Genomic DNA, 13,635 nt, shown 5'->3' with positions numbered 1-13,635 from the left:
ACATATGTCTTACCTATTCAAAAAAATAATACTTTTAAATGGATAGGAAAATAAGTTAGCTAGAAAATGTTTTTTAAATACTATGCCTTATCTTTTTTCCAAAATGAGACTTAAAATAGATTTGTATTTCCCAAATATAGAGTCTTTAATTTTCCTCTTAGCTCAAAATTAGATGATCAATTCTGTGTTGGTGAAAATAGAAAAAGTTAACTTAGAATATGAGTTCTGTTGCAACATCATTCTTAAATGACAGAGTAGAAATAGTGTGATATCGTACCTTTCACTGATAGAAGAAAATATTTTCACATATGGTGCAACATTTGCTGCTGTTAGTGGCTTGTCTTTCTAAACCCCCATGGAGGAGGAAAAATTTGCTGTGGTTTGCATTGCCTCCTTTCTCCCTTTAGAAATGAGGCAGAAATTAACTTTGTATAAACCATACAACGAAAAAGAATTGAGAGTCATGGGCTAATTTTGAAACTGGATTCATGCAACCCATACCTGTTTGGAATCAATCAAGGTAATTGTAAGTGTTGAAGAGTGAATAGGGATGAAAGCCTGAGTGGATGCTGGGGAGAAGCACACCTTACCAATTCATGTAGTTTTTTTGTCAGTTGTGCTAAGATTCTGACATGACAATTTTTGTAAGGGAGTAGTATTTTGTATTCAATATTGAAAAGCTTTCCAGGAAGGATAGCTTTATAATCATGAATTCCTGTTCTTATAGACTTGCTTCTTTTCGGCAATCATAAGCTACTTACGTATTTTCTAACCATTTTTGGTCAGAAGTGATCAACTTGTTGTAGAGTAGGATTATAGTTTCTTATTCTGCTGTATATGTTGGAGATGAGGGAATTGTTCCTTTCACTTTGAGTGAAAAGAATTCACTTATAAAAATTTAATCATTATTGCTGTGATGTGTCTGTTCTAACGGTTGATACATGTCTATTCTTCAGATCACATTTCACTTATTTTGCCAGCCTTTGGTATTATCTAAGTTGGTTTGCCAGGTTTTGTGATAAAGCTGACTTCTTAAGTGATCAGTGTGGTACTTGAACAGATTACTGATAACTGCATTGGTTGTGCGGTTGATGATGGTGCTGGTGCTTATGGCTGTGACATTGCTATACTTTTTTAGTTCCAAGTAGTTATGCTTCCCTCAGTTTGCTCAAAAGTAAAACCTTTTATTAGTATTTCTGAGTAATTGTATTTCTGATGGGCCATTGGTTTGACTAGTTCCTATTGCCCAGTGTCCAAAGGCCAGTGAGCACAGGGTCTGCACAGCATACTACTTACAGGCTTTTTAAAAAGAAGAGTAATTGTTTTATCATAACAATTTTGATAAAGCTTTTCCATTGGATGGGCCTTTGGTTAGTTCCTATTGCCCAGTGTCCAAAGGCCGGTGAACACAGGATCTGCTGATCCTTGTGGTGACTTGGTCCCATTTTGTCACTTAGCAGCTAGCTCCAGCAGATCTGGATACCTGAGCTTTCTGTTTCTTGTTATCTAAATACGGAATTCATGATTCTCTTCATCCCCTCCCACACCTGCCTACATATTTATCCCTTTTTTGTGGATTTCATAGGGATTTATGAGTACTCAAGGGACAGGGACTAATTCTGAACTTGAGATCAGGAATGGGGTAAAGATCTGAGAGAAGTTATAGGATGATTAAAAAAGAAAGCATTGGTGGGATCCCCTCCTCTTTCTATGCCCTGTGGCCTCCCATGCTGTTCCTGGAATCTCACTACCCCCTACTCTGTGACTGGACTTCTGTGTGTTTGTAAAGAGTATTCAGTGCTGTCAAGTCCATGATTGTCAGACTTCTCTGTTAGGTTAATAGCATTCTCCAAACTTTTTTTGAAATAACTTTATATTTCTCCCCTGATTGATGAAATGAAATACCCAATTCCTTACCTACTCTTCTGTACCCAAATTGATTTTGGACTAGGAGAGCAGATGGTAATTTATGATATTTATGTTTTCTTTTTTTTGAGACGGAGTTTCGCTCTTGTTGCCCAGGCTGGAGTTCAGTGGCGCGATCTCGGCTCACTGCAACCTCCGCCTCCTGGGTTCAGGCAATTCTCCTGCCTCAGCCTCCTGAGTGGCTGGGATTACAGGCATGCGCCACCATGCCCAGCTGATTTTTTGTATTTTTAGTAGAGACGGGGTTTCACTATGTTGACCAGGATGGTCTCGATCTCTTGACCTCGTGATCCACCCGCCTGGGCCTTCCAAAGTGCTGGGATTACAGGCGTGAGCCACCGCACCCGGCCGATATTTATGTTTTCTATGCCTGCTTGAAAGTGTGTTCATCACTCCCTCCTCCCCATAATGCTCAGGCCTTTCTCCAGTGAAAGCACATATCATAGTATGTTGTGATTGCCTGCTGGTGTTTTTCCGCCTATAGGTGAGCTCCATGGATGCATCTGTAGAGCATTGCCTCCCTACATTGAGTATTGAGTTAGTGGATAGACACTAATCTTTGAGTACTGTAATCTGTAAATGGAAGATTCTTGCTATAATGATTTTTATATACTATAATATCTACATCTAGATGAGTATATACCAGTGCACAGATGATAATACTGGGCTTCAGAGAGGTTAAGTAGTTTGTTCAAAGTCTCATAACCAGACCAAGATTAAAATCTAGATCTCTCTGACTCCACAGCCCTGCTTTTTTAGTTTAGTATAATACAGTGCTGTAATGCTGCCCAAGGTTAAGATTTTTAAGATAGCAGAGAGAGAAGATGGAAAGATTACCTTGGAAAACAGAAGCTGTATTGATTACGTCTAAACTTGGAGCTCTTGGAATGAAGGAAAGGAGGGAGAAATGGGCAGAGGGACAAGTGAGGGATGGATTGATGGGCGGGAACCAACACTAAAATCATAGAACAAAAAAGGCGATAGACTGTTTTTGCTAAAGGTGAGAAAATTTCCGCCTTCAGAATTTTAACATATCTAATTCTTGGATAAAGAATTATAAGACATCACCACAGTTCTGTAACCTGCTGTTACTGGAGTCTATAGATAATGTTTCATCAATTATCTTCTCTTCAATGTATCTAATTCCTGGATAAAGAATTATAAGACATCACCACAGTTCTGTGACCTGCTATTACTGCAGTCTATAGATAATGTTTCATCAGTTATCTTCTCTTCAGAACAGAGAACTGCCTTTTTTTTTTTTTCCTTCTGTAAGGACTCTTTTTTTTTTTTTTAACCCTCTACTTATCGGTGATTTGTTGAAACCTATCCCAATGAGTCAGAAAAATTAAAAAAAAAACTATCCTTCTACACTACTTGTAGCTCATATTTGTCTTTGCTTCCCTCACTCCCTTTCCAATGCCCACACCCATATTTTTGATAGTGTTTCTCTTTCTCAACCAGTAGTTGCTTTTTTTTTTTTTTTCTTTTTGCCGTCTCACTCTTGTCACCCAGGCTGGAGTGCAATGGCCTGATCTTGGCTCACTGCAACTTCTGCCTCTTGGGTTCAAGCGATTCTTCTGACTCAGCCTCCCAAGCAGCTGGAACTACAGGCATATGCCACCACACTTGGCTAATTTTTGTATTTTTCAAAGAGGTGAAGTTTCAATATGTTCGCCAGGCTAGTCTCGAACTCCTGACCTCATGATCCTTGCGCCTCGAACTCCGAAAGTGCTGGGATTACAGGCATGAGCCACCATGCCCAGCCAAACTCCTGTTTCATAGAATTATTGGGAAAAAACGATAACTACTTTGAAGAACTTAACCATAAATATTAGGTTGGTACAAAAGTAATTGCAGGTTTTACCATTGAAAGTAATGGCAAAAACTGCAATCACTTTTGCACCAACCTAAATATATGAAGACAACTTATTTTAATAAGAAATTGCTTTTTAAAAAAAATTTAGTGCCTCTAAACGAGAAGGTTATATAATTAAATTTTATTTAGAAAAAAGTTTATTTGGTAGAAGGAAACTGCCTTTTAAATAGTTTTAATGTCTACAAGGTAATGTTTATCATTAGTTTTTTCACTCAGTAACTTTGTAAATGTTATTTATATTCTACTGATACATGAAAGTTTTCAGTATAATCTACTTGGCATCATCTATCAGTCCTGCTCTTAAATTTCAGTTACCTACTAGTTTCTATTTAAAACTCCAACCTGTCTTTCTGCCTTAGTAGTCAGTGTTGGAGTTTGCTTTGCCCTTTAACAAATAAAGTATTGCATGGTATGTTTAGGTCACTCAGTAGATGTTGCTCTAGTGGTTTTGCTCATTGTTTGACAGATCTTTATGAAAGTTCTTCATAAGTGAGTTTGTAATGATTTAGTGTATTTCTAAATTACTGTAATTGTTTCTGATAGGTTTTTAAAATTTGTCAAATTTGCCACCATTCCATTATAATTGTTACTTCTTCTTTTGCTCCTGTTTTAAATCTGTCTTTCTGTTGTACTAATATTTTATATTTTAAATAATTTCTAACTGAGGACATAAATATTCGATCAAGACTTTTTCCTACTCTGTAAATATGGGAAGATTATATGAAAGTTTGTTTTATTAATCTTCCTCGTTTTAGCAAGAATTAACTTTTATTTCTTTCATCTGCTACAATCCTGTGTTAGATCCTTGTCCCAAGGATGTTTAATACAGCTTCAGGGCTAGAGACAAAATTGGGGACAAGGTTAAAGTGCTGTGTATCTTTTCTACACCACCACTTTTCCTTAGGTGCTCTGCTGCTCTTTCTTGTCTGTTTCAAATTTTGTTTAAAAACTTTCTAAAATTTGTTGCCCATGAATAGAGGCAGTTTAGAATAGGTGAAAGGATATGGATCAGGCTTGGAGTAAGACATTCCTGAGTTCCCCAAATCCCAATCCATCTATCACCTAGCTGTCTAACCTTAGTCAAATTATTTAACCGAGTCTTCCTCAGCTACAAAAGGAGCTGCCTCTCTGTGTTTAGTCAGCTACACAGGGGTGGGGAAACAAACTGACTTATATTGACATTTTCAGGGTTAAAAATTTTTGGATGCCCTTCCCACTTTCTTTCTGACTCTCTAACTTTCTAGACTGTTACAGCAGCTCTCTCCAAGGCCAGCACATGAATTAAATGCCATGCTCTGCTTTTATTCTCTCCACTAATTCTAAAAGATTGGAAGTTAAAATTCTTCTTTTTTAAGTTACTTTCATTTTAAGTTCATCGGTAAACATGCAAGATGTGCAAGTTTGTTACATAGGTAAACTTGTGCCATGATGGTTTGCTGCAGCTATTAACCCATCACCTAGATATTAAGCCTTGAATGCATTAGCTATTTATCCTAATGCTCTCCCTCCTCTGGCAACACTCCCTACAGGCTCCAGTGTATGTTGTTCCCCTCCCTGTGTCCATGTGTTCTCATTTTCAGCTCCCACTATGAGTAAGGACATGCAGTGTTTGGTTTTCTGTTCCTGTGTTAGTTTGCTAAGGATGATGGCTTTCAGCTATATCTGTGTCCCTCTAAAGAACATGATCTTGTTCCTTTTTATGGCTGTATAGTATTTCATGGTGTATATATACCACAATTTCTTTATCCAGTCTATCATTGATGGGCATTTGGGTGTATTCCATGTCTTTGCTATTGCAAATAGTGCTGCAGTAAACATATATGCGCATGTAACTTTATAATAGAATGATTTATATTCCTTTGGGTATAGAGCCAGTAATGGGATTGCTGGGTCAAATGGTATTTCTGGTTCTAGATCCTTGAGGAATCACCACACTATCTTCCACAATGGTTGAACTAACTTACATTGCCGCCAACAGTGTAAAAGCATTCCTATTTCTCCACAGCCTTGCCAACACCTGTTGTTTCTTGACTTTTTAATAATTGCCATTCTGACTGGCGTGAAATGGTTGATGAACATTTGGGTTGTTTCAGTTTTAAGCTATTACAACTATAGCTATTATGAACTTTCATGTAGAAGTCTCAACTTTCATTTATCTTAGGCAAATACCTGGGAGTGGCATAATTATGTTACACTAGTAGGTACATGTAAGTTTTTAAGAAACTGACAAACTTTTCTAAGATATTTATACCATTTTGCAATCCCAACAATTGTGTATGAGAGTTTCAGTTGCCCTGCATTCTGGTCAATAAGGTATGGTCAAGGTTTTTAATTTTAGCCATTCTAGTGGATGTGTAGTAACATCTCATTGTGGTTTTTAATTTGGATTTTCCTAATAAATAAAGATGTTGAGCATCTTTTTATGTGCTTATTTGCCATCTGTATTTTCCTCTTTTTTGGTTAGGTTGTTCTTATTCGATTGCAAGAATTCTTTTTTTTTTTTTTTTTTTTTTTGAGACAGAGTTTTACTCTGTCGCCCAGGCTGGAGTCCAGTAGTGCGATCTCACCTGACTGCAGTCTCCACCTCCCGGGTTCAAGCGATTCTCCTGCCTCAGCCTCCCAAGTAGGAGTAGCTGGGATTACACTGCAATCTCTGCCTCCCAGGTTCAAGCAATTCTCTTGCCTCAGCATCTTGAGTAGGAGTAGCTGGGATTACAAGTGCCCGCTACCACACCTGCTAATTTTTATATTTTTAGTAGAGACAGGGTTTCATCATGTTGGCCAGGCTGGTCTCAAACTCCTGACCTCAAGTGATCTGCACACCTTGGCCTCCCAAAGTTCTGGGATTATAGGCATGAGACACTGCCCAACCAATAATTCTTTATATATTCTAGAATCAAGTTCTTCGATACCTGTTTTGCAAATATTTTCTCCAAATATATGACTGACTTTTTCATTTTTATGTCTTTTGAAAAGAGAAATTTTCATGAAGTCCAATTTATTGATTTTTTCATTTATAATTTATGCTTTGTGTATATTGTTTAAAACTCTTTGCCAAACCAAAGATCATTAAGATTTTCTCTTATTTTTTTTTCTATAAGTTTTTGTAGCTTTAGCCCTGACACTTAAGCCCATGATCCATTTCAACTTAAATTTTGTATATATTTTGAGATATAAGGGTCAAGCTTCATTTTCCATGAATTAATCCTTGAATCACTTCTGTGTCTACTCTCTTATGAACTTACCTAGTCATGTGGCTTTAAATATCATCTGTATATTAAGTACTCCCAAATTACAACTCTAGCCCAAACTGCTATTTTAAGAGGTGTCTCAAACATGTCCAAAACTAAGCTGTTAATATCTATCGTTTCCCTTCTTCCATGCCTGTCCCTCTCACAGTCTTTGCCATTTCTGTAAATGCAACTTCATTCTTTCAGTTGCCTGGGCAAAACTCTTGGCACATCTTTGAGTGTTCTCTGTTTCTGTCATTTCCCATCTTGATCTGTTGTCAAATTCCGTTGGCTTCATCTTCACATTATATTCAGAATCCCACCTCTTCTCACTGTCTCCTCTTTTACCACTGTAGTCCAAGCCATAATTATCTCACCCAGTTTATTGCTGTAATATTCTAATAGGTCTCTCTATACTTCTACCTTTGCATATTTATTAAATTAAGTCAAATATTGTCATTTTTCAGCTCATAACCTACCAGTGGCTTTTCATCTCACTCAGAGAAGGAGCCAGATCGTTATAATGATACCTAAGGGCCTGCACCATCTAGCCACCCATTACCTACCTTACCACATTACCAGGCCCTTACTGACTCTGTTACAGTCATACAGGCCTTGTTGGTGCTTCTCAAATATACCAAGCACACTGCCTACCTCAGGCCATTTGAACTTGCTATTTCCTCTGTCTGGAACGTTTTTCTTCCAGATAACTTTATTCTCTCACTTCCTTAAATCTGTATTCAGCTGTTACCTCAGTGAGCCCTTCCTATTTAAATTACTACTGCGTCACCTGTACATACATCTCACATTCCTCATTGCTGCTTTAGTTTTCTCTGTAACGTGTATCACCATCTAACAAATTATATATGTTAAATGTTTCTGTCTTCCCTCAATAGAACATAAACTTCTTTTGAGAAGAAGTGTTTGCCTGTTTTGTAAATTGTTTGCATTCCCAACGCCTAGAGTAGTGCCTGACACATAACAGACCCTCTGTAATATTTAATATGTGAGTGGAGGCAATTAACATTTTAGGTGGTTTTTTCACCACCTCTGAATATAAAATGGGATGTCTGTAGTTTATTAGAACTTTGTGAACAATGCAAGTCTTCAACAAAGTTGATATAAATGGACGTTGGCTCTCATAATCTTTTCCCCTTTTTAATAAAAGAGTGTTTAACATACAGACAAAATATAAAGTAACAAAAATAGCAAAAAAAAGTCAGCCATGTTGCCACCACCCAAGTTAAGAAACAAAACATTATTAATAATTTTGAAGCATACTTTGTGCTTTTTCTTTGCTTTATCCTCTCTACTCTGCTCCCTCTATAACCCTATTCTGAATTTATTTATTGTTCCTGTTGGTTTTCTTTATAGTTTTGCACATATGAATATATTCAGTTATGTATGTTTTTGAACACCTATCACGGATGTTTTGCAAACTGTTTTGCTTGACCTGATACTCAACATTTTACAGTTGTAAGTCAGACCTCAGATGGCTGGGCGCAGTGACTCACGCCTGTAATCCCAGCACTTTGGGAGGCCAAGGCAGGCGGATCACCTCAGGTCAGGAGTTCAAGACCAGCCTGGTCAACATGGTGAAACCCCGTCTCTACTAAAAATACAAAAATTAGCCAGGCATGTTGGTGCATGTTTGTAATCCCAGCTACTCTGGAGGCTGAGACATGAGTTTCATCCATGTTGATGCATGTAGCTGCAGTTCACTTATGTTTACTCCTATATAGTATCCCCATTGCATTGAGAAACCACTCTATCTGTTCTGTATATACAATTTTGTGATGGTTTTCTTGCTTTTTTAATGCTAAAAACAGTGCTGCCATGAACATGAATATACATGTTTCATGAAACACACATGCAAGTTTTTCTAGGGCAGATTCTTAGGTGTAAAATTACTATTGCATAGGGTATTTGTATCTTTCATTTCACTAGTTAATGCCAGATTGTTTTCAAAAACAGTTGTATATATTTATACACCCGTCAATGGTGTATATGAGTTGTTATTTCGTTTTTCTAATGTGGAGGGTATAAAGTGGTGTTCCATGTTAGTTTTAATTTGCATTTTCCTATTTCCTAATGAGGCTGGATATCTTCTCAGATGTAATTGGCCAAAAATTAGCCAGGCATGTTGGTGCACGTTTGTAATCCCAGCTACTCGGGAGGCTGAGACATGAGAATCTCTTGAACCCTGGAGGCAGACGTTGCAGTGAGCCACGATTCCGCCATTGCACAACAGCCTGGGCGACAGAGCAAGACTCTGTCTCAAAAAACAAAACAAAACAAAAGAAAAACAACCTTAGGAAACAATTTGTAAATTTTTTTGATGCATTATCTCTTTAAGAAAGACTTACAGAGATAGTATGACTTGGTTAAAATATACTCTTCATATCAGCAGAAGCAATAGGCAGTTGAAAATAATTGAGAGTCATCTGAGCTTTAAGTAAATTGATTTTCTGGGCAACACTTGCTACTTGCTTGATTCTTTACAAAGAAAGTCACTATCCAAAAGTATCCAGGCTACTTGGCTTACATAAAGCTTAGACTTAATGATGTCCATGTTTACTATTCATACATTGTATAGTAATTATGTATAATTTTTCCTTTTTGATATCTCACATGATTTTGAATATACTTAGTTTGATGAGGATTTAATGATATTTTTAATTAATCTTCTCAATGTTTGAAAATGGTTAACAGGGTATATATTTTGGCATCTTAAAACTGACCTATTCTCTTTAGGGTAATTAAAAAGTCAGTGTACACTTGGTATGTGTGAAATACTTGGTCATTATTAAACCAGCTTTTCTTCAAGAGAGATATACTCTTTAATTAAGGAATGTAATAAATCACCCTCTATTTTATTGTTATTGGTGTTAATGCTTGGTCTTGTAATTCTGCCCTGTCCACAGGTTAAAGTATTGCACAATCAGCTGGTCCTTTTCCACAATGCCATTGCCGCTTACTTTGCTGGGAATCAGAAGCAGCTTGAACAGACACTTAAACAGTTCCATATCAAATTGAAAACCCCTGGAGTGGATGCCCCATCTTGGCTTGAAGAACAGTAAAATCACACCAGAAAATAAAAAGAAAGTCGCATTGTTATATTTCTAAACAAACTTAACAAGAATTAAGCAGAGTTGGGGGAAGTGGGAGGGGTGACAGCCATTGTAGTGGTCTTGCACAAACAGCTTTAATTTTTCCCTTTTTCATACTTTAACAATTGAACTGTTAAATTTGATGGGAAGGTGGGTGGTTTTAATGTAGACATAGTTTCTATAATCTGAACACAATAATTTTCCTTTTTGAGAAATCCTTTTGTATTGTGAGGGTTGATGGCTATTTCTGTAGTTTGAAAACATCTAATATAGATTTGCACTGACAAGATAAAAATTCAAGGTTTTTGGTCCTGGAAATGAGGGCCAATTGTAACTTTTCCAAAGGGAGGTTTACATGATTTGTATCAACATCAGATATTTTATATATGAATATATTAAACATCTTTAAGAGATTCATTTTCATGTATTAAAGAAAAAAGAAACTATTTTGCAGAGTAAAGTTATATGGTGTTCCTGCAGCGTCCACATAGAGGCAGCAGCTCTATTGAATGACTGATTAGCTTGTGGAGTTGTGGCAAATATCTTTTTAAAAATGAATCTGTACCATTGTAATTTTGTTTAGACTATTTTTAAAGACACAGAAATGACACTGTCATTTCTGTGAGACTTTTAAGCTTCTGAATTTCTTCACCCAAAGTCATTGGACAGTTGCATTTGCAGTTTCTTGTGGTTCATAACGAAACCTGCTTAAGGGAATTTTTTTTTTTTCTGACAGGTGGATGTGGGAATGGAAATTCTTCGTGGTTTCTCAAGTAGAAATCTGTACTTAGAAAACTAGTTTTTGGGTTGGTTCCATTTTGATAGAAGTGAATATGTAGACAGCTCTTATTGACTTCCATATGTAACAATACCGTTTAAGCCTTAAATCACAGATAACGTGCCTTCTCAGATACAGTAATTCTTGTTCAACCAATGTAGAAAATCCATAAAGAAGCCCCTGTTGGATAATGTTTGATGTGTCTATTCCTTCCATGGAAAGGAGCACTATGTATAAATGTTGGGTTTCTTTGTACTCATTAAGCCACATTTGAGGTTTATGGTAAAAATCAACTTTTGAGTTTGCTCTTTGGTTTTTCTTCATTCCTTTTGAGGAATGGGAAAACGGAAGGATTCTTTGATTTGGGTAATGAAGAGGTAATTTGGGACAGTGTGGTCGTAGCAGAAAGAAAGGATTGGAAAGGCCAGTACTGTTTTAGTTGCTCCGTACTATTGGTTTTGTGTTAATGTGGTTGCCCTGTCCACTACATGGTTCTATCAGCAACGTAATCCATTTTCAATGTAAAGCTCTTTTCATTTTTGTCATAGACATAAATTAATATTTTGAGAGGTATCCCTCACCTGTTCATTTCTTCTGTGTTAAAATGAAGTACTTAAAATTACTGTTATACATGAACTTTGTGGACTGTAAGATTTGTTATATATGTTCAAATGCCTTTTAGCTGGCTTTTTAATTAATATGCCTGTTTTGAGTGCTTAATACAATGTAATGTGATTGTAAATCATAAACCTATTTTAAATCATTCCTTCCTGTATATTTTTACTCAGAGAGCCTTATTTTATTCTTCCAGCAGAATTACTACTTGTGATAGTTCATTTACATTCCCCAGAATGTGCCTCTGGTGTGAATTTTGTATTCTTATTAAAAGTGTTTGCTGCAGTAAATTTTTTCTCTGACCCTTCATAGTTTAAGAAGTATATATTTGGAAATTCTGAAGACACACGATTTGTCTTTTCTGAACTTTAAAATAAATGGTGCTTCTGTCACTTATAATTGTTTTAGCTCAGTAAGCTATGTTTTTTTCTCAATGTGAATCTCTTGAGAGCTGAACATGTCCAGTCTTAACGACATTTCAATAACAGTTACGTTACCTAAGGAGCTAAACAGTTTCATGGATTGATTTTTTTTTTTTTTTCAGAATAAATTTAAAATATCAGTGATTCTGATAGTGGGTACATGAGCAAAAGAAAAAGTAAATTAATATATTTAGCCAGCAATACATTTACTTTGTTAGGAATGTAATTTATGTTCATTATAGAAAAGAATTAGAAGAAAATTTCAAGTCATAGAAGATAATAAGTACCTTCCCAAGTGAGTACTTGGAGCCACCCAACACCTCTGAAGTTGGATATTTTAGTTTTGGATTTTTATATTACAAGATCTATTTTGAATATCCTTTAATATAACATACATTTACATCTTTGCGCTCCTACCTACTTATTCCCTTAGGTTATATTTCTAGAAGTGAAAATGGGCTCTCAAAATTATATACACACTTTTAAGACTTTGCAATATATTGCCTGTTTGCTTTCAAGAAAGACTGTGCCAGTTTACACCTGTAAGAGCATACACATGTGCCTGTTTAATATATTTTTTAAGCTAGTACTATTATACATTAAATTAAAGGGAAAAAAGGAAGATAAAACCTGAACAATCACAAACTGGAGAGTTTGGGGATATAGGTTGTGGGAGCAGGGGATGGATGGAAATGGCTGGCTTGTTGCTCATTAAAATAGAAGTTGTTATTCTAGAAAAAAAAAATACACTGAAGAACTGGTCTGCGAAATTAAACTCTTCATCCCAAAGCTTCCAAATCTTAGGGTTCAGGAACTATCTGGGTTTGCAGAAGCAATTTAGCTGAAATCTAAGATTTAAGAAGCATCTTTTCCATATTCAAAACACACTGATAATGTTACTGAAGCTTATGCCATAGAGTGTGAAACTAGAAGGTTCCTTAGAGATTATGTCACACACTTTTTTTTTACAGATGAAACTTTCAAGGCTTCAAAATATGTTAAACTGACTTTGCTAACCCCCATCTCCAAATGTAATGCCAGATGAGTATTTGCAACTATATACTTGAATTCCCCTTTAAATCCTGCGATTTCAACTGCATAATTAAATCAATGTGTCGAAAGTGTCAAGTGTCTTCTCTAGATAAGTTTAATATGTATTAAATGTCTTTCCCGTTGAGGAAAAAAAAAAATCCAACTACCCCCAGATGATTTCATGCTAGGTACATTGCAAAGTATGCAAGATGCCTTCCTTTCTATCCACTGACCTTTAACTTGCAATATTCTGCAAAAGAAATCAGGTGAGCTTGAAAAGTGTTATATAAAGTAAACATATATATTGAAAACACTACAGTTAAATTTCTTCTAATCATGGAACTGTTAATTGAAAGAATAAGTACCTCAAAATGTGTCCATTCTCCTTTAGTTTGCACTGGAGATGACTAGTTTTGAAAAATAAATTATCTGAGTTGCTAGTTCAGTGCAACATTCAAGTATAATTTATGCTAATTTCATGAAATACCACTTAAATACTTATATTTGCAATAGTCCTAAAAATCCTTTGTCAGTACCTCTTTTTTTTTCCTTTCTTTTTTTAACCTTTCAGTTGTCTGGGAGAATTGAAGCTACCTGAAATCTTTGATCACTCAATTCTAACCAAATTTAGGCATTTAAAAAA

At 36.0% G+C, this 13,635-nt stretch overlaps 1 protein-coding gene across 5 annotated transcripts in view; it reads left to right on the top strand.

Annotated features, from left to right (window-relative positions):
- ARFIP1 (ADP ribosylation factor interacting protein 1) overlaps positions 1-11,828 on the top strand; it is a 120,155-nt gene extending 108,327 nt beyond the window's left edge. For all 5 annotated transcript variants that reach the window (XM_032246399.1, XM_032246396.1, XM_032246400.1 and 2 more), the window contains one exon: positions 9,960-11,828. In XM_032246399.1, the coding sequence (XP_032102290.1) occupies positions 9,960-10,115 (156 nt within the window). In that variant the 3' untranslated portion in view covers positions 10,116-11,828. The remainder of the gene's footprint in view (positions 1-9,959) is intronic.
- Positions 11,829-13,635: the final 1,807 nt, after the last annotated feature.

Source organism: Sapajus apella, unplaced genomic scaffold (genome assembly GCF_009761245.1).
Source record: "Sapajus apella isolate SASKATOON/1434 unplaced genomic scaffold, GSC_monkey_1.0 scaffold61, whole genome shotgun sequence".
NCBI lineage: Eukaryota > Metazoa > Chordata > Mammalia > Primates > Cebidae > Sapajus > Sapajus apella.
The sequence above is the reverse complement of the archived record's forward strand: the minus strand, read 5'-3'. Positions and strand labels throughout refer to the sequence as shown.